The 22,344-nt window shown below is 40.8% G+C and overlaps 1 protein-coding gene across 2 annotated transcripts in view; it reads right to left on the minus strand.

Annotated features, from left to right (window-relative positions):
- Positions 1 to 22,344, minus strand: part of KDM7A (lysine demethylase 7A) — an 84,432-nt gene that overhangs the window by 45,669 nt on the left and 16,419 nt on the right. For both annotated transcript variants that reach the window (XM_047843332.1, XM_047843325.1), the window contains one exon: positions 1,552 to 1,637. In XM_047843332.1, the coding sequence (XP_047699288.1) occupies positions 1,552 to 1,637 (86 nt within the window). The remainder of the gene's footprint in view (positions 1 to 1,551; positions 1,638 to 22,344) is intronic.

The following is a 22,344-nucleotide window of genomic DNA, read 5'->3' on the forward strand; positions in this document are numbered from 1 at the left end:
TCTTACAGCTTAAATTTCTCAATCTCTTACAAAGAGACTAGATAAATTACTAATATTTCTAACAGATAAGCAGTCAGTTGCTAGTAAGTTTCTCTTAAGTAATTACTTGCCCACAACTTCAGAAAAAAATTTCTATGAAGAAAAAAATACTAGGAAAAAAGCTGCATTTAAAAAGGTTGGATACGGGGCGCCTGGGTGGCGCAGTCGGTTAAGCGTCCGACTTCAGCCAGATCACGATCTCGCGGTCCGTGAGTTTGAGCCCCGCGTCGGGCTCTGGGCTGATGGCTCAGAGCCTGGAGCCTGTTTCCGATTCTGTGTCTCCCTCTCTCTCTGCCCCTCCCCCGTCCATGCTCTGTCTCTCTCTGTCCCAAAAAATAAATAAACGTTGAAAAAAAATTAAAAAAAAAAAAAAAAAAAAAAAAAAAAGGTTGGATAGGTTACCTACATCTCACTCAAGTGTGTATCAAAGTATGTTCAGGTAGAGTTTTCTTCCTATTGCAAAATGATTAAGCCTGGTTTTTCCCTCTAGTCTCATGAACACAGAAATGCTAGTTTGTAGTCTACATTTTTTACAAAAGAAAGTTGTAACATCCTTCAAAACCTTTTAAACGTTATCCCTACTTTCCATCTGCACAATGACCATTAGCATTCCAGTCTATTCTTCTGAAGCATCTGTAAAATATCGTTTTGTGTGTGACGCTGGTACACCCCAGAGGATGTGTGAACTTCCCTGCCTGTGTCCTGCCCCTGGGGCAGAAGAGTGCAGGCAGACACTCGGTCTGGCTTCGGTCTTCCTCAGAATGGGACTGGACGGGGTGTGGCTTCAAGTTGGGCAGGACTCTAGGCCATACTCAAACTGATGACCAAATTCAGAAACGTAAGTAATATTTTAGCATATTGATGCCCTAATTTTCTCCTAAAAATATAATGCATGTGTGTGCATTAAAGTCTGTCCCAAATATTACTGAAAGGTTTTTTTTAATTTATTTATAAAGAGATAAAGGCAGTTGATATCAGTTTCTAGAATTAGCAAATTTTTCACATTTCTCAAATTGAAAACTTTGAATATATGTCCTTGAATTTGGGGGCTTTGCACTGGCAATTAAGAATAATATTTTTTCATTTAATCTTTTTGACTTATGAAATAAGTTATTCAATAATTCAGACAGAAAGTGCATTCTCAGTATCTTCAGAAAAATATTCCCTACAGTTCTTAGTGGATGTAACATAACTAGTGAAAGTATTATTAAAATATTGTCATGTACACATTAAATTCTTTTTATTTTTTAATGTTTATTTATTTTCAGAGAGAGAGAGAAAAAAACATGCACGCGTGAGGGGAGGAGAGGCAGAGAGAGGGGGAAAGAGAGAGAATCTCAAGCAGGCTCTAAGCTGTCAGTGCAGAGCCCGACACAAGGTTCGATCCCATGAACCATGAGATCATGACCTGGCCAAAATCAAGAGTCGGACACTCAACTGACTGAGCCACCCAGGCACCCTGTACACATTAAATTCTAAACTTCAGTTTTTATTTAAGCTTCTAGTACTTACTCAAGGAGGAACCATGTAGAACTGCACAGTTGGGACAGTGATAAAGGTCAATGTCAACAGCATGATGTTCTTCTACACCAACACAGCTAAGATAAAGAAAAATAGAATCAATATGTAAATAAGTTGAAAATATTTACTTAACTGTAATAGACGGTTAGAATTTAGCTGCGAAGTGTACAACAACCTCACCAACAAATTTTGTAGATTCCAGAAACATATGTACAAATTTTATTCTCTTCCCTACACACTTGCTAAATAATTATGGGGCAAAAATATGCCCAAATACATGGGAAATGATTCACTATTAACAGTAGAGACATCAGAAATAATATAATTATAAGCCATAAGAGCTCAACCATTATGTAAATGTCACCTAGTGTGGATTCAATGTTTGTGTCCCCCCAAAGTTCACATGCCAAAGCTTTAACCCCTCCACGTGGCTGTATTTGGAAACAGAGCCTCTAAGAAGTAATAAAGACTGAATGGGGTCATAAGGGTGGGGCTTTGATGCAACAGGATCAGTGTCCTTAGAAGAGACACTAGAGAGCTCTCATGCTCTCTTTCTCTTCTCTTCCTCTTCCCTTCCTCCTATATCCTAGCATTCTATTAACCTAGCACTTAGTATTCAATTAAAAATATGTTTCAAGAAGGAGGGGGGAGAACGATTCGTAGTGAACCAAAACCTGAGAGTTCACCTCCAGCTAACCCACAGCACAGGAAATGCAAAGGACATACTTCTGGAAAATGGGAGATGATCACAGGTCTGGATGCAAGAAAAAAGTGAAAAGCTAAAAAAAGTAATAAATATATGGGTAAATTTACATGGAGACTCACTACCGAAAATAATGTCATGTGAGATTTAAAAATATATAGAGAACTAAAACACATAACAACAGCACTTGAGTAAGGAAAGGACAAACGGAGTTACAGGCTCTTCAGGCACTTATCCTGGAAGGACAGGAAAGGTGATGATTAACATCACCTTAAGTTGAGAATGCCTATTAGAATTTCTTGAGAGATGACTAAAGGAACGGAAATAGAAAGTATAGCTTCCAGGGGCCCCTGGGTGGCTCAGTGGGTTAAGTGATTTCGGCTCAGGTCATGATCTTGCAGTTTGTGAGTTTGAGCCCCGCGTCGGGCTCTGTGCTGACAGCTCAGGGCCTGGAGCCTGCTTTGGCTTCTGTGTCTCCCTCCTCTCAGCTCCTCCCCTGCTCACACTCTCTCTCTCAAAATAAATAAAGATTAAAAAAAAATTTTTTTTCAAAAAAAAAAAAAGTATAGCTTCCACACTAGTACCGAAGCAGAAACAGAATTTATAAGAATTTATTTTTAAAAAATCAATTCAAAAACAGGAGGGGAAAAAAAAGAGGAAAAGAAATAGAGACAGCAAAATAAGATGGAGGTATAAATTAAAATATATGACCTCTGTCATTACATTATATGAAAATGGATTAACCTGTTCCAATTAAAAGCTACAGACTACCTGGCTGGACTTCCCTAGTTATAGGAGACATACATAAAACAGGAATGCAGAAAGATTGAAAGTAATAGGATGGACACATAAATACCATGAAAATAGTAATCAAAAGAAAGTACGCTATATTAAAATTAAGCAACACAAAATCTAAAGTAAAAAATATGCGATAAAGCCTAAAACTTTCAGTTCCCCAGGAGGACAATAACAAGAACAACTAACTGTACTGGGAGATTTTGACACCTCTGTCAGTATCTGATGGAATAAGCAGGTCAAACAAGAATCTAAATATACAAGATTTGAACTGCAGGATTAAAAAAAAAAACATGAACTAATGGACATCTATGGAATACTCTACCCAACCTCTCCAGGACACACATTCCTTCAAGCATACATGGACCATTGGTAACAAGCTACCATACACTGGACCACAGTCAAATTCTGAAGGTCTGAAATTAGGAACTCTCTAGCTACAGTTCAATTAAGCTAGAAATCAATGACAGAAAGCTAAATGGAAAATCTTCCATTGCTTAGAAATTAAGAAATAAACTGCTAAGTAACCCATAAGTCAACAGATAATGAAACACTGAAATTATCTGGAAGTGAGCACTAACGAAAATGCTACATAACAAAACTTGTGGGATGCAGAATTTATAAACAGAATATACAGTTTTTTTTTTAAAATATCCCTTACAAAGTAAAGTGTTTTTATTTCTTTTTAATTTTTTTTTAACGTTTATTCATTTTTGAGACAGAGAGAGACAGAGCATGAATGGGGGAGGGTCAGAGAGAGAGGGAGACACAGAATCCGAAACAGGCTCCAGGCTCTGAGCAGTCAGCACAGAGCCTGACGCGGGGCTCAAACTCATGGACTGCGAGATCATGACCTGAGCCAAAGTCGGATGCTCAACCGACTGAGCCACCCAGGTGCCCCAGAAATATACAGTTTTAAGTGCATGCATTAGAAAAGGCTGAAATCAATACACTAATAAGCACCTACCTGAAGAAGTTACAAAACGAATAGCAAAATAAGCCTTAAAACATAAACAGAAGGAATAAAAAAGCAAAATTGATGACACAGAAAACAAACCATGCAACAGAGCATCGGAGTCAAAAATTCTTTGAAAAGACAAAACTGGGAAAACCTCTAGCAAGTTTAAGAAAAACAGGTGACACGAATAACCAATACTGGGAATGAAAAGAGGTAGAAACTAGATTCTTATAGACATTAAAGGTAAAAGAGAGTATTATGAACAACTTTATGCCGAGAGACTAGAATATATAGGTAAGACAGACAAACCTGAATCACAAGGAAATAGAATATTTGAATAGTCCTGTAACTGTTACTTAGTAATTTTTAAAATTGTCCCACCAAAAAAAAAAAAAAAAAAAAAAAATCCCAGTCCCAGATGGCCTCACAAGCAAATTCTATCAAATACTCAAAGAGTAAATAATTCTTGTACTAGAGGAGCATCTGGGTTGCTTAGTCAGTTAAGCACTGGATTCTTGATTTCAGCTCAGATCATGATCTCAGGGTTGGTGAGATCAAGCCCCGCATAGGGCTCTGCATTGACAGTGCAAGCCTGCTGGGGATTCTCTCTCCCTCTCTCTCTCTCTGCTCCTCCCACGCATGTGCACGCACATATTGTCTTGCTCTCAAACTTGTTTTTTAATTTTTTTTAATGTTTATTTATTTTTGAGAGAGAGAGAGAGTGGGGGAGGGGCAGAAAGAGAGCCACACACAGAATCCAAAGCAAGCTCCAGGCTCCAAGCTGTCAGCACAGAGCCCAATGTGGGGATTGAACTCAAGAACCTCAAGATCATGACCTGAGCCAAAGTCGGGCACTTAATCAACCGAGTCACCCAGGTGCCCCAAACAAACTTTTTTTGTTGTTTTATTTTATTTATTTTGAGAGTGTGTGTGACAGCAGGCGAGGGGCAGAGACAGGGGGAGAGAGAGGGAGAGGGAGTGGGGAAGAGGGAGGGGGAGAAAGGGGGTGGGGAGGGGAAGGGAGAGAGAATCCCAAAAGACTCCACCATGCTAGTGCAGAGCCCTATACGGGGCTTGATCTCACCAACCATGAGATCATGATCTGAGCCAAAATCAAGAGTCCCACACTTAACCAACTGAGCCATCCAGGCACCCCCCAAAATAAATAAATTAAAAAAAAAAAAAAAACTTGCACCAGAGGGTAGGACAAAAAGCCTTACTCCCTACCTCATCTTAGGATAGCATAACTTGATACTAAAACTTAGGATGATACGAGAAAGGAAAATTACAAACCACTCTCATTTATGAGAAAACATACAAATACCAAGTTTGGCCTATCTCAGGAATGCAAGGTGGTTTTAACACTAAATATTTTAATCAGTGAAATGTGCTACATTAAACAGATTAAAAGAAAAAACTTATGGGTGCCTGGGTGGCGCAGTCGGTTAAGCATCCGACTTCAGCCAGGTCACGATCTCGCGGTCCGTGAGTTCGAGCCCCGCGTCGGGCTCTGGGCTGATGGCTCAGAGCCTGGAGCCTGTTTCCAATTCTGTGTCTCCCTCTCTCTCTGCCCCTCCCCCGTTCATGCTCTGTCTCTCTCTGTCCCAAAAATAAATAAACGTTGAAAAAAAAATTTTTTTTTAATAAAAAAAAAAAAGAAAAGAAAAAACTTATGACCATTTAAAAAAAATGCAAGACAAGTTCTCAACAAAATTCAACATTTACTTATGATTAAAAAGCAAACAAACCTCTAAGAAAATCAAGACTAGAAGGATACTTCCATAATCTGTTAAAGGATACTTCTAAAAAATTCTATGCAAATAACATGAAATTGGTCTGAGATTAAGAACAAAAGAAGAATGTCTGAGCTTACCAGTTCTAGTGAATATTAGGTGGTGTAATAAAGTAAGGTTAAAAGGTTTAAGAATTAGAAAAGAAAAAAAAGCTACCATTTGCAAATGTTACGGTTACATATGCAGAAAACTCAAAAGAACCTATACATAAACGATAAGAATCAATAAGAAGGTTGCTCGATATGTTATCAGCACATAAAAATCAATCACATTTCCATATACAAACAATATAAAGCTAAACAATGAAATAAAACACCACATAGATGCCCCCCATAATTAAAATGTTTTAAGGATAAAATTCTATCTTATTTTTACAACTACGTAAAAAAATTAATCAACAGGGGCGCCTGGGTGGCGCAGTCGGTTAAGCGTCCGACTTCAGCCAGGTCACGATCTCGCGGTCCGGGAGTTCGAGCCCCGCGTCAGGCTCTGGGCTGATGGCTCGGAGCCTGGAACCTGTTTCCGATTCTGTGTCTCCCTCTCTCTCTGCCCCTCCCCTGTTCATGCTCTGTCTCTCTCTGTCCCCCCCAAAAAAATAAATAAACGTTGAAAAAAAAAAAATTTAAAAAAAAAAAAAAATTAATCAACAAAAACTTTGAAATGTAGCAATCTAATGACCATAGCAAAATATCAAAAAAAATCTTACAGATCTCTGAATATACTCAAACAAGCCTACTTTCATGTGTGAACTCCATCCAGTACATCTGCTACCATAAAGTCATTGAGACTCTGAGTAGAGCTCGCTGCAATCAAGACAAAAAAGCTAAAACCAGCTGTCAAAAATAACATGACAGGGGCGCCTGGGTGGCTCAGTCGGTTGAGCATCCAACTTAGGCTCAGGTCATGATCTCACCGTGAGTTCAAGCCCCATGTCGGGCTCTTTGCTGACAGCTCAGAGCCTGGAGCCTGTTTCGGATTCTGTGTCTCCCTCTGTCTCTGTCCCTCCCCTTCTCCCGCTCTGTCTCTCTCTTTCTCAAAAACACAAATTAAAAAAAATAAATAAATAACATGACATTGCCATTCAAACACTCAATCCATGTACCTTAATCAGGTAAGTGCAATTTACTTTTGAGCAGACTGAAAATTGCTTTATTTTTTTTGTCCAATTTAGATTTATTTCATTTATTTCCATAGAAAGCAAAAGGTGAATATGCTAATTGTTTAAAAAGCTTTTTTTTTTTTTTTTTTTTTAAAAAGAGAGAGAGTGTGTGAGCAGGGGAGAGGGAGAGAGGGAGGGAGAGACAATCTTAAGCAGGTTCCACACTCAGCACAGAGCCCGGCGCAGGGCTTGATTCCACGACCCTGGGACAATGACCCAAGCCAAAATCAAGAGTCAAACCCTCAAGCGACTGAGCTACCCAGGTGTCCCTATAAAGCTTTTTTTTTTTTTTAACTGAAAGACTATGAATTTCCACTTCAATAAAATAAACCCTAGTAAAATTTTCTACGTATTTATGTATCATGTCCTGGGCCCATGGTTTCTTATACCCAAAAAGGTTTCTATAACCCAAAGAAAAGGTTAAAATTCATTGGATGGAGGATCCAAACTTCCAAATTTCAAAACTTACATATAAAACTACAGCAATCAAGACTGTGTGGCAGGAGCATAAGGACAGACACACAGATCAATGCAACAGACTTGAGAACCCAGAAATAAAGCCTTACTTTTAGGATCAACTAATTTTCGACGACAATGACAAAACCATTCAATGGGGAAAGAATAGTCTTTTCAACAAATGCTCCTGAAATGAACAAAGATGCAAAAGAATGCATTGGGACCTCACCATATACGTATACCAAAATTAACTCCAATGGATCATACACCTAAATGTAAAATTAAAACTATAAAGCTCTTCAAATAAAGCAGAGGAGTAAATCTTCATGCCTTGAATCCAGCCCCACACGCACACGGAACAAAGGAAAAAATTGATAAATTGGATATCACACTATAGCCGGAAGGCTTCGGTTTTCTCAGCTTAGTCTGGTGTGAGATAATCAGCTGAATGTGGACAGTGTGAGAAAAGAAAGGCGTGAGGCATGAGGAGCTAGGGAAGAAAGTATAAAATTGCTGACCTGAAGAAGGAAAGACCAAGAAACACAGTCACACTGCCAGGCAGTGTTGAGAGTCCACCTGAGGTCTGTGACCACAAATTCCAAGTAAAACCACTTCTGCCCATGTGTGCAATGTTTTTTCAGCAGTGTTCAACACAGGCCCAAGGAAGGAGAGTGGGTCTGTCCAGAGCTGGGGTTTTGTGGACAAAGACCAGAAAGAGAGGTGAGGGTATTTCCAAGGAAGTTAACATAATGATGGACGCTGCAGTGTGAGCTGGACAAAAGGGGCATGAAGACGGGAAAAGGTAGTGAAAGCGAAAAAATGGTCAGATGGTCTGAGGCATCTCAGTGTGGTCCTATGTGCCTCAGCGGAGGCCTTGAGCAAGCGATCCGCGAGGGGCAGAGGTTATGCTCAAGTAGCGGAACGTTTAGAGCTTGAAACATCCAAGGAAGCAGATTCTCTGACAGTGCTACGGGCAGTAGCAGCGTGCTGAGATGCAGCAGAGAAGCAAGCGAGATGGGGGAGAGCTCTCTGTATCCAGTCAGAGCTCCAAACCAAGCCTCGAAAGGGAGGTTCATGAAGTGCCAGCAGTAGAGGCTACACTCCAACCAGAACAGAAACTCAAAGGCACAGAAGCCAACTTGACACTTCCAGAAACTCAGATTTGTCAGGTCATACCTCAACTATGGCCACATTCCTCTTAAATAGTGACGGTTACACCAAATTAAGTAAGAAAATAATGTCCTGGAAAATCTAAATCAACATATAACACAAACTCATCTATCAATAGCTAAGATACATAAATAAGGGTGACTCCCACAAGGCTTAGGGAAGAAGATAGGGCCACTTGAACTAATTTAGGACCCTTTAGGCAAAACTTAGCTAATAATCCCCAAAGATCCCTAGTTCCTCTCTCCAGCTTCTACTCTTCACCCCCCTCCCCAATATAATCTCTTACACTAAAATGTCAGTGATGTTTTCAGGTTTTGACAATTCTCATCAACTAGCAAAACATTTTCACCAGCATTCATTTTAAAATTTCAGAACCTGGAGTGCCTGGGTGGCTCAGTCGGTTAAGCCTCTGACTTTAGCTCAGGTCATGATCTCGCGGTTCCTGAGTTCGAGCCCTGCGTCGGGCTCTGTGCTGACAGCTCAGAACCTGGAGCCTGCTTTGGATTCTGTGTCTCCCTTGCTCTCTGCCCCTCCCCCATTCACGTGTGTGTGTGTGTGTGTGTGTGTGTGTGTGTGTGTATCTCTCTCTCTCTCTCAAAAATAAACATTTAAAAATTTTTTTTCTCAGAGTCTAAGAATTTTAAGTTTTTATCAAGATAAAAACTAAAAATAAACCAAAACATTATAAATGGCATTTTACTGAAGAACCTCTCACTACCTTATGTGCCCTCATGATTATCAAGCAAGCTAAATGTCTGCATGAGGTGAAGCTATACTCTCTTCCACTATGTGTCTGATCTACTAACTCCTACCTGTGCTTCAAACTTGGTTCAGAAATCACCACTTTGGGGACCATCACTGCCTGCCTGACTCCAATCACAGCTGACAACTGAGTTAGGTTTTCTTGTTCCTTTCTATAGCTTCTGTTATAAAGTTCAGAATATATCTTTTACCAATTTGGATTGTAATGGTTTCACAGGCCATATTTCCAGTAAATTATGAGCTCTGTCAAAAAAATAAATAAATATAAATAAAATTTAAAAAACTTTTTTTTTTCAACGTTTATTTATTTTTGGGACAGAGAGAGACAGAGCATGAACGGGGGAGGGGCAGAGAGAGAGGGAGACACAGAATCGGAAACAGGCTCCAGGCTCTGAGCCATCAGCCCAGAGCCTGACGCGGGGCTCGAACTCACGGACCGTGAGATCGTGACCTGGCTGAAGTCGGATGCTTAACCGACTGCGCCACCCAGGCGCCCCTAAAAAACTTTTTTTAATTTCAGAACTTTATAGTAAATTTGGTACACTATTTTTTTACTAAAGCAATAAGTTGATAAATTATTTAAATCTCTTTAATCATATAAAATATCATTTAAAAAAATCAAATTAAACACAAAAAATTAAGTGTTCCCAGGGCACCAGGGTGGCTCAGTTCGTTAAGCATCTGACTCCAGCTCAGGTCATACATGATCTCATAGTTTGTGAGTTTACGCCCCATGTCAGGCTCTGTGCTGACAGCTCAGAGCCTGGAGCCTGCTTCGGATTCTGTGTCTCCCTCTCTCCCTGCCCCTCCCCTGCTTGCACTGCTCTCTCTCTCTCTCTCTCTCTCTCTCACAAAAATAAACAAACATTAAAAAAAAAATTTTTTTTTAATTAAATGTTCCCAAACCAAGAAGGTTATTTCAGATCTCTGAAGGGCAGTAAAAGGAACTACTACATACATTTCAGTTTCTTTCCCAGAGAAGGGATAACTTTTCCCACTTCTTACCCTACATTAAGAGAATTCTAGAATCACTACAGCTTTAACAGGTATGTTAAAAGCAAATAGAGTAGGACACACAAAATGCAGAATTCTGAAAGCAAATTTTGTAAGAATCACTGTCAACCCTTTAGTCTCTCCATTTATTTCTCTTATAAAACTTTCCTTCATATACAAATCGCCCTTTTTCCTAACAGCAAAACATTAAATGTTTATTAGACTAGTGTGTGTATATGTTGGGGGTGGTTTTCTATAGGGGTGACAATCTGACCTTTGCTGAATAGCTTCCATCTATAGAAGAACAGCCCTATTGCCATTTGGTGAGTAGGACAGTGACAACTTTAGCACTTTCTATTGTCTTAATCTTCTGAAATTGTTGCTTAGCTGGCTTTTTTTTTTTTTTTTTGGACCCTTGACAAGAACAGAATTGAATTAATGACTAACCAGAATTCCGTAGGATCTGCCACGCATTCTCTTTTTTCCTCTTAGATAATGCTCCCATTTATATTCTCTACTCTTGTGGTTGGAAGGGTGGGTGGCCAAATTCTTTAAGATCTTACTGTCCTGTTGACTTCATTAGGTATTAGTCCTCTTGCTTCGAATTCTCTCTCCATTCTTCACCAAGCAATCCACACTACCTAGTCTTCAAAGACTCAACTCAAATTCCAACTTCTTGGTGAAACTTCACTGGATCACCCCACAGAAAGTCCTTCAACATTTTATTGCTACATTTTCACACTTTGATATTGAGCTATTTTACATACTCTATTTCCTGAGTTGAGCTCAAGATTTCTCCTGGCTAAGTACAGTGTCCCCACACCACCATGATCCCAGCAAATTTCTACTGATTATTAACTATGCAGAATACCTATCTGAAAACTAATACGTTGTGTTAAAGTTATAAGCAACTTTTTTTTTTAAGTTTATTCAGCTTGGGGTGTCTGCCTGGGTGGCTTGGTGGGTTAAGTGCCCGACTCTTGATCTCAGCTCAGGTCTCGATCTCAGGGTTCTGAGTTCAAGCACCACATTGGGCCCCACACTGGACATGGAGCCTACTTTAAAAAAAAAAAAAAAGTCCATCCAGCTTTAATTTTTTTTAAGAATTTGGGGGCGCCTGGGTGGCGCAGTCGGTTAAGCGTCCGACTTCAGCCAGGTCACGATCTCGCGGTCCAGGAGTTCGAGCCCTGCGTCGATGGCTGATGGCTCAGAGCCTGGAGCCTGTTTCCGATTCTGTGTCTCCCTCTCTCTCTGCCCCTCCCCCGTTCATGCTCTGTCTCTCTCTGTCCCAAAAATAAATAAACGTTGAAAAAAAAAATTCTTAAAAAAAAGAATTTGGTACAATAACTAAAGACATCAAACAGTTGGTAAAAAAGGGAAAGATCTTTCAACATATGAATTAGTAGATTTTTCATCCTTTCTTGGATGATAGAAGGCTCTAGTAAAGAAATTCATTCATTTAAAATTTTCCTTCCTTACAAAAGTTTTAACCTGTGTATCAAAACTCCACCTTCTCACCCAAAGCACCAAACTACTCGACTACGACCTCCAAAGCCCCACACTATCATCAAAGAGGCTGGGAAGTAGCCTTTGAAGTGAATGACCTCCAGGAACATAGAAGATAGTTTATAACCCGCCTTCATATTTCCTTTTAGATTCTAACTCTGAGGTCAGTGGGCTCATGGGACAGCGATAAGCCAGGCAATATCTACCCGGCCTAGGTCCTTGCCACAAGATAAACAAGTGTGGACTAGCTTCAGTGAGATGCACGGATTCTGGAATTAGAAAGGCTTGGTTTGATTTTAGCTCTCAGAGTTTTGACTCTGAGCAAGTTTCTTAATCTCTCTGGGCAGGAGTTCCCCTAGGATCAAATAGAACAATGTGTGTAAACACGTAAGGCACAGGGCTTGGCAAATAGTAAGCAATGGCACTGTAAATATTTTAAGTAATAAATGGTAGCCATTAATATTATTACATTTCTATCAAAGAGCGGTCATAGCTAGTATAGCTTTGGGTTTATTTATGAGGTTTGAGCGTAAGCAGGAAACTTGGCTTAATATTTTTTCTTCCCGATGTCTCTTCAGAGAACACTTAGATATTCAAATGGCCATTCTTTAAGGGGGTGAGGGGAGATACTTTGTTTTCAATTTCTGATTGATTTTGATGGTTGCATTGTCTGGACTCAGTCAGCCTATATTAGAATCCTGGCTACTCCACCTAAGTAGTTGTGCGACTTGGAGCAACTGACTCTGCCTGTTTTTGTCTTATTTGTAAAGATGGAGATAATGACACTTGTTTCCCTCTTAGAGCTAATAATAAAACATACATAAAATGCTTAGAATGAAACTGTAGAACATTAGTTTTGCTGGTCCAAAAACTTTATTTTGCTAACTAGTATTGGCTTAATAGGCTGACATTCTTACTAAAAGTACAAGGATGCCAAAAGGCATTTTCTTTCTTTCTTTCTTTCTTTCTTTCTTTCTCTCTCTCTCTGTCTCTGTCTCTCTCTCTCTCCTTTCTTTCTTTCTTTCTTTCTTTCTTTCTTTCTTTCTTTCTTTCTTTCTTTCGAGAGGGAGAAAGAGAATCGGTGTGGAGCCCAATGGGGGGGCTCAATCCCACAACTCTGGGATCATGACCTGAGCCGAAATCAAGAGTCTGATGCTCAACCGACTGAGCCACCCAGGTGCCCCAGGCACTTCCATTTTTAAATTACATTTTGTGCAGTGTGTTAACCCTGAGATTATTAACAGATATCAGCTAAAGTAAAAATTTATAATCTGCACATATGAAATTCAAAATGGTAATTTATGATTAAATCTGTGGTTCAGAAAAAGCCCAACTTCTATTATTTTCTTGCTGACATGTAAAGCTATTTTCATAAAATTAAGTGCTTTTCTTTATAAGTCAAGTATGGCATATTTCAACTGCTGGGGAGATTTTATTTTTGACATATTAAAGCTATTTATTGGCATATTATGTGCTTAACTATATTTAACGAGGGTTTTGAATGAAGTGCATACTATGAACCAAATTCCTTCAGTTCATAATAATCTCAGAAAATGAGATACTTTTTCTACCTCAAACAGCTGGCTTATGCTTCCAACTGTTCCAGGGCTTCCCAACTTATTTCCAACCAGCTGAATGAGAACATCTATGTTACTGAAGAACAGAACGAAGAACATGAGAGAAAAACAAGGGGAGGTTGAAGAACCAACAGGTGTGCTCGCTGGTACAAAATGCACCCCTTAAAAGCCGAACATTCTGTTAACAGGCTTCTAACAAAATTTGTTCCAAGGTAAATTTGTGAAACCTATCAACTCGACTACATCAAATACATTTTAAATGCTGACACACTGCACTGTTTGCTTCTTGAGTGCCAAAAACATGTTCCTTCTGCCTGTCACTGCCTGACATCTAAGTACCGAGTAGGCAATGTAAATGGTAAATGGATGAAATGGATCTTTACAAATAAACTGTTCTCTCATGAAGGTAATAATTTCTATTAAAATGTTCTAAAGAAAGAAAAGGTGTTTAAAATTTCCGAAATACCCAAAGAGCGAAACATATTTGCCTTTCACCAGCCTGTGGCCATTCCACTAGCCATTCGACCTCTTGGGCTAATAGTCTTGCTTCTCTTTGGCGAAGAGAAGCTACTTTCTGCCTGTCTGGCTCTGTATAAGGTATGTCTGCAGAGACTAAGGGAAGCTATAATGCAAACAATACCCAGCGGATCCGCTATTTGAGGATCTGCTATTTCATGGAGCTAGACTATACTGCACTTCTATTTGTAACCAGTGAAACAGCGAATAAACGAATAAACGCCACCCCAAAGCAAATATGATGTGAACATGTAAGAACTTTGTAAATTATTGGGGGGGAGAAAAAACTTGCCATGTCAATAAAGGATAAACATTAGCAATTTCATAAAGGTTTGCTTGGCAATTTTCTTAATAAAGGAAGGAATTTAAAAGTATGTTATCAGTATGCATATCAGTATATAATGCCTTATATATTATAATGCCTTATATATTATATATCATATATATAATACATATAATACTACTGCCTTAATGTATTTTTGACTGACAAATTTTACCTAATAACCATATCAAGTAAACATTATGTAAAAACTTGTTCTAAAGCAACCTGAATCTAGAAGTACACAAAATGTTTGCTGAGTCTAGTTCCTTGCTGGGAACGCAAGATTTAAAGCATTAACATTTCAAGAAAACTTTTCCTAACCTCCTTTAACATTCAGACTATCTGTGGCTCCCAAACCTGGCTGTACAATAGAATCCCCCGTAGGGTTTTTATAAGCTGCTAGGAGGCAGCCTTTCAAAAGAATGAGGCAGCTCTGTGGGGAGAGACAGAGAAAAAGATCTTTAAGATATGCTAGAAAGAAACAAAAGCCAGGTGCAGATTTGTATAATATGATGCCCCCACCCGGCCAACCAACCACACATGCATGTTTGTAAATGCATGCAGAGTATAAGTCTGTAACAATATGCAAAAAGTTGGTACAAGTGATTGCCTCTGGGAAAGAAATCAGAATGGATGCAGAATGGAAAGAGAGAATTGCTTTTTACCATATAACTTTCTAAATCTTTTGTGCTGTGCATTGCTTATTTTTCATTCTTTAACGTTTTTATCCACTTTTGAGAGACAGAGGTGGGGCAGAGAGAGAGAGAGAGAGAGAGAGAGAGAGAGAGAGAGAGTGAGGGAGACACAATCTGAAGCAGGCTCCAAGCTCTGAGCTCTCAGCACAGAGCCTGATGCGGGGCTCAAACTGCGAGATCATGACATGAGTTGGATGCTTCACCGACCAAGCTACCCAAGCGCCCGCACATTGCTTATTTTTAGAACGAAAAACATATTCTTGAGCCCCACCTTAGATCTACAGGGAAAAGTTAATGGGTGGGGCCCAATAACCTTTATTGTTAACAAGTTCCCCAGGTGGTTCTTTTATAGCCAGCTCAGAGCAATCCTCAGCAATGGTACCTGAGGAACTACGGATGTAAAATCCTGGCAGGGAGGCCAGGGCAGTACCTTATTCACAGTTGTTTGTCAAGACGATGGTAAGATGGAGACGCAGGTATGGTAGAGCACTTCAGGGACAGGTTTTTCTCCCTTCATAAAAGAGAAGGCCACGTGACAGAAAGATTGCTTTTGACCCCTTCCTTCCCTCCTGCTTTGGATGCTCTTAAGAAGACCTTCGCCAGCTCTCTTGCAACCATGTGGTGACAAGCCCGAAGACAGGTGTCAGCATACCGGGGAGGTAAAATAACAGTTTTCCTTCACATGGTAACTGAAATCTGTGCGTTATCAGAACCTTGCTAAGTGAAGACTGCACATACAGCAGTCTCCAAAAGAGCATGTCTTAACTGTCCCACAGGAGGTAAGGTTCCTCACAAAACGATTCCATAGTCAAATAAGACTGCCTAAGAGGCAAGATACAGCCTATCACCACCCCGGCCATCGGCGTGTCCTCCGGGTCAGACTACCTGTGAGCCAGCACTACCCTCATTCACCAGGCAGAGCTTCTGCATTCCAAGCTACTATCCAGCGTCACGAGCACACTTTAAAAATTCTAACCTTTCCTGCCAGACCTATTGAAACGGTAACTGCCAAATCCCTCGGCATAGCTTGATTCCATTCCTGGCCGGGCTCATCCTGTCACAAGTGTAGCACAATGACAGAGTGGGCAATTTAAGAAGACCCGTTGTCTGATTCTACTTGAAATCTTACATTTCTCTCCAGTTAAGAAAACACAGTAAAACAGGAGCAGAATGTAAGAGCTAGCAGGAAAGTGTAGCAAGTTAGGAGATGAAACACTACCAATAAATACCACCGGTCTGAGGCAATTTAGTGCACAAACGGTCCAACACATGCCAGCAGCCCATGCGGCACAGCAAACCAAGGTCCGTGATGCTTAGTCATCAAAATTCAATAGTGCAGTATTCTCTAGTAGAGCATAATATGCCCACCAAAATCCTTCTAAAAATAATTGACATATGGGGAATTTTATCTCCAGAGCAACTTTTCTGAAGACATTCAACTACATTTCACAAGGAGAATCTTCAGTTATAGGGAAATTTTATTCCAGTAGACCACATCATTCCTCAAAGATAGCAAAACGGCTGCTAGTTTTTATATGGTAATTAATCTGTGAAATGTTAACACTTGATTGCAACTGGACCCATGCCAAAGGTTACTTACCACTACAGAATATTTCTAGCATTTTGAAAAAGGGATTCAGAAAGGATAAAGAAAGGGAGAAATAAATTAAAACAGTAGCAAACAACTTCAAAGTCAAATCTTATCACACAAGACATCTTTTTAAGGTAGCAGGACCAGAAAACTATTCAATGAGGTAAGTAAGTGGCTTTCATGTTGTACTTTGCAGGTAACTTTCCCAGTGCATCTGCACACAGATACAAGTAAACGAAAGCACACTTATTATACAGGCATTAATACACAAATATGACCATCAGGTAAAAAATCTGTTACTATTTATCTTTTATAAATTTTTCTTCAACGTTTATTTATTTTTGAGAGACAAAGAATGAGCAGGGGAGGGACACAAAGAGAGGGGGGCACAGAATCCAAAGCAAGCTCCAGGCTCTGAGCTGTCAGCACAGAGCCCGGTGCGGGGCTCCAACTCATGAACTGTGAGATCATGACCTGAGTCGAAGTTGGATGCTTAACCGACTGAGTCACCCAGGCGCCCCTGTTATTTACTATTTAATAAAGGGAATCCAAACTCTACTTTCAAACCCCAGTATCTCTCATTTATGACCTTTCTTCTCATTAATAATTTTCTACGGCTTTGGGTGGGAGTCTCCCAAAAGCAGATCCTGATACACAAACCTGAATGCAGATGTTCACATGGCAGTGATCGCAGGAAGCACTAGCAGAGGAGTGTAAAAGTGGGACAGGAAGAAGCCACAGTGCAAACCCTAATGAGCATTCACCCCTTTCGAGACAGCTGGAAGACTGTGTAGTAGGGGCATGGTCCCATCCAAAGGAAGAGAAAGCAAGGTTATTTATCCAGTCTCCCCAACAGACAATGGTGATGGCTATCCTCCAGGCATTAACTTCCCAGCATTTCCAGCCTATTTCAAATGCAAGGTGTTGAGCTCCTACAGCTGGAGAAAGTCCTCAGGCCAAGTCTCAAGTGCTTTCAGCAAGAAGTCTTCAAGAGATAAAGACAGAGGGGCGCCTGGGTGGCTCAGTCGGTTAAGCATCTGACTCCTGATTTCAGCTCAGGCCATGATCTCATGGTTTGTGAGTTTGAGCCCGGTGTAGGGCTCCACCAGTGTGGAGCCTGCTTGGGATTCGCTCTCTCGCCGGTGCGCTCTCGCGTGCGCTCTCTCTCTCTCTGTCCCAAAATAAATAAACTTAAAAAATTAAGAAAAAAAAAAGGGAGATAAAGACAAATAGAAATAGACTGAAACACTGAGTGCCAGGGGAAACAAGGGTAGTGTTCCTACAGAGCCTGCTACATATGCAAAATTCCAGTCTAGTCACACTAGTGTGTGCACCTACTTGTTCATTCTTGGTACGTGTATGTTCATCTCAATACTCATTGAGTTCTTCCCCCTTCTCCCTATTATCCCTCCATTTTCTCGGGGACAAATGCTGAACAAGTATATATGTAAAATACAATAAAGTTATCATAAGTAACTAGGTATAAATTAAGTAAAAGACACTAATGTGTAATACTAATAATATTAATTACTTAAGTAATATGCAATATACTAATATGTGATATTAAGTAATATTAATAAGTAATATTTCTGAACAAAAATTAAAGAAAATTTGTCCAACTTGATGAAGAAATTCACAACTGATTTGTGTAGGAGGGGAAGAACCATCACTGGACCTCGGCAGCTCTCCAGAGGGGAAAATAATCATTCCTAGCAGCATATTATGTATCAGCTCCAGAGACACACATAAAGTTGATGAATTTTCTTTTTTTTTAATTTTTTTTTTTCAACGTTTATTTATTTTTGGGACAGAGAGAGACAGAGCATGAACGGGGGAAGGGCAGAGAGAGAGGGAGACACAGAATTGGAAACAGGCTCCAGGCTCTGAGCCATCAGCCCAGAGCCCGACGCGGGGCTCGAACTCACGGACCGCAAGATCGTGACCTGGCTGAAGTCGGACGCTTAACCGACTGCGCCACCCAGGCGCCCCAAAGTTGATGAATTTTCAAGACAAATTTTGTTCCACCACTGAGGGCAGTCTCAGCTCTGGGCTCAGCTACCCTGAATCTCTTATGAGACTGGACCATTATGTAGAAGAACGAAACATGGAGCAGATGGAAAGAGGGCAATCTTTTAGACAAAAGGGATTAAAATATCTTAGCTATCCTAAGAGAGGTTCCACAGAAAAAAGTACCATTTCAGGAACTATTTTTATTGTATTTTATTTTTTTATTTTTTTTTTTAATGTTTGAGAGAGAGACAGAGTGTGAGCAGGGGAGGGGCAGAAAGAGAGGGAGACAGAGTATGAACAGGGACAGGGCAGAGAGAGAGAGGGAGACACAGAATCTGAAGCCTCAGGCTCCAGGCTGTCAGCAAAGAGCCTGACACGGGGCTCGAACCCACAAACCGTGAGACCATGACCTGTGCCGAAGCCGGATACTTAACCTACTGAGCCACCCGGGCACCCCACCCCAGGAACTGTTTTTAAATTAAAGAAGAAATCATGGTGATGACTAGGGAATTTCCAGAGACTTTTGCTTAAGAGGAAAGTGCTACACTAAATTACGTGGGGAGGGGGGAACAAGGGGGATGAAAAAGGAGCATACAGAAGGGGTTATGGAGGGGGGTGGCTCAAGGAATGAGAAAAGAAAACAAAGGAAGCTGGGATTAGGTAGAAGAGATTAAGTCACAAAGAGACCCCTCGAGGGCAATGTACAGCACGGGAGGTGAGAGCAAGAAAAAGAAATGCAAGCAGGTGGAGGTGCAGGCCGTAACACCGGTTTGTTAGTTTAGCAGCTGTAACACCGGACGTGGGTAAAAGACACACTTGACATCTTCTTTCCTTCATCAAGGGATAAACTCCATACCATAAAGTGAACCCAGAATGCCTTCTATGACTCATCCATTCACTCATTCAAAGCACTATCAGGACACCTGAAATGTAACAATGATAAAATCAAGAAAATCAAGTGTCTACACTCCTGAAGCTTACATTTTATTTGGGGAGACAGAAAAACAAACAAGCAGCCATACAGTATATGTCTGATGTCAAGTGCTGTAGAGGAAAAAAAAATGTGCCAGAGGGTAAGGGATTTTCTATCTTATACTACAGTAGTTAGGGAAAAGATGACAATGAGAAAAAACCTAGAGGAAGTGTGGAACAGACCCTGGGGTATGTGAGGAAAGAATGCTCTGAGTTGAAGTAAAAGCAAATGCAAGGGCCCTGAGGCAAGTCGGCCTGTGTAAGAAACAAGAAAGCAGGGACGCTGCTGGCCAGGAGCAGTGGAGGACACGGTGTTCTTAGAGGCACAGAAGGCTTTTACTCTGGGGGAGATGGGACTCTCTGGAGAGTTCCAAGCAGAAGAGTCACAAGACCTGACTTATATTTTAAAAGTGTCACTCTGGTTCCCATGGCAGCAGAAGGAAGGGGACCAGTTAGAAAGCTACTGCAATAACCTCAATTTATGTAAGGGGAGCGATGTGAAGGGATGAGACCATGAAGGTAAGCCAACGGCGTTCTGCTGGAGAATTTAAAACACAGACTAAGAGAAGAAATAAGGATGACTCCAACGATTCTGGCCTGAACACCCTGAAGGAGAGTTGCCATTGACAGAGGCCGGGAAGGCTGCAGGAGGAGGAGAGGGCTGACTGGGAAGGGAGCTCTGGGTTCAACTGTGGACACACTAGAGGGCGGGATGACTACTACTACAACTCATCCGAGTAGAGACATAAAGTTGGCAACTACATATTCAAGACTAGGGCTCAGGGGAGAGGTCTCTGAAGGAGATAAAAATTTAGGAATCATCCACATACAGATGAAAGCTGAAGTCACAGATGAGATAAATGCTAGAAAAAGAGAGCTACTGAGGACTAAACCCTGGGATCCTCCAGTGTTAAAAGATCAGGAAGATAAGAAGGACTTGCTGGAGAAAACCCAGCACGAGGATTCCCTGGAAGCCACGGAAGGGGAAGCTCACCAGCAACTTTGACAAGACCGTTGGCACAGAGTGGTAAAGATGAAAGTCCGATTGGGTTCAGACAGAATGGGACCTTAATTAGCAAAGAAGAGATAGAGAAAAAGAACAAAAACAAAATTGGAAACTGTGAACATGGACACTTCTTTTGATGAATTTGCTGTAAAGGGAGTAAAGAAATGGGGGCTGCAGATGAAAGGGGAGTGTCAGGTTAAGGATGTTTTTCTTCATTTTTAAAAAATGAAGGTTATATACTACTTGCTAATGAGAAAAAACAATATGGGGTAAGGGGTACAATTATTGAAGCCAGGTCCCTGAACAGATGACAAGGGGCAGGATCTAATATACCTAAAGATAATTCCCAATAACTTTGGCAGTTTCCTTTTCTTTCTGGAAAGTTACATTTCCAGAAATTTCCGGAATCTGAAAAGAGATCTCTCCATACTACAGCAAACTTCGGCAACTGTGGCTCACATACAAATGACTGAATACAAGATGTATAGCACTGACCCTTCAAAAACAATGACTAGAATAACAAGCACTAAAGAGGAAAAAATGTCATTTATTTCAAGAATACATGTTGTTCTGACAAAACAGATAGGCTACATGTCCTCATTTAAAGATCCCTTCTTTCCAGTGGGTATGCAGACAGCTTCCAGTGACTCTATACTGACCCAGCTCAGGGTCTACCAAAGTGTAGTTATGCGAACCTGCATCAAGCAGCTTGAGAGCCTCCTAGGAAGATGGTACGTCTGAGCAGCTGATCTTCAAGTCACCCTGTCTTGCTCTCAATGCTAAGGGATATGCTGTGGTTCAGAGCAGTTACTCTTACTCGCTGGGCAGGCAAGGCCACCACTAAATCAGGGAGGAATCCAGAGAGCCCCACCCAGCACCACCACCATCGTTAGAAAGGCTGGACAACCTGATGGGATCCAGTTCCCAGATGGCATTACATTGGCAACAGGACACATTCACGAGAACTGAAGGCCAGGACGGCTTGTCCTGCCACTGGGCCTCCTGCTGTATGAAGCCATTCTCATTTGGTTAAGTTCTTCTTCTATCCTTTACTTCCCTTAAAGAAATGTGTATTCTTGGGGCCACCTGGGTGGCTCGGTCGGTTAAGCGTCCAACTTCAGCTCAGGTCACGAAGCCAGAGTTCATAGATTCAAGCCCCACTTCTGGGTCTGTGTTGACAACTCGGAGCCTGGATCCTGCTTTGCATTCTGTGTGTGTGTGTCTCTCTCTCTCTGCTCCTGTCCCGCTCATGCTCTCTCTCTATAAACATTTAAAAAAATTTAGGAAATGTGTATTCTTTTCCTGTGTCTGTAATTACCCTGTCATCAATCACCACCACCCTTCTGTCAATCTTACACATACACATTTTCTGTGATAAAGAGTCTTTATCTCAATACATACATCTTTTCTCACAAAAATTCAAATACGTAGTGAGTACTGCAAACATGCGATTTAACAGACACCTTTGTTCAGGACGAAGTTAAATTTAAAAAGCCAAAATCCATTTAAAGCTGTTTTAAAGAAAAATGTTAAATAAATATTGCAGTACACAGATACAGGAGAAACCGTGATGGTGATCAATAAGACGAAAACTCACTGATGTGGTGGAGAGGAAGAGACAGAAAGGGAAGAAAAGTCACCCATATCCTAACGCCACTTGACCTTAAAGTCCTAAAAAGCCATGCCATCATCTTCCTCTGTTCTGTCCAGAGAAACAAAAGGACTTCTCCAAGCATGGAGCTGGTGAAAGAACCATGCAGCAGGCCTGGGGCCAGGACTAAGGCTGGAAACAAGCACTCT

The sequence above is a fragment of the Prionailurus viverrinus genome, chromosome A2 (assembly GCF_022837055.1).
Source record: "Prionailurus viverrinus isolate Anna chromosome A2, UM_Priviv_1.0, whole genome shotgun sequence".
Lineage (NCBI taxonomy): Eukaryota > Metazoa > Chordata > Mammalia > Carnivora > Felidae > Prionailurus > Prionailurus viverrinus.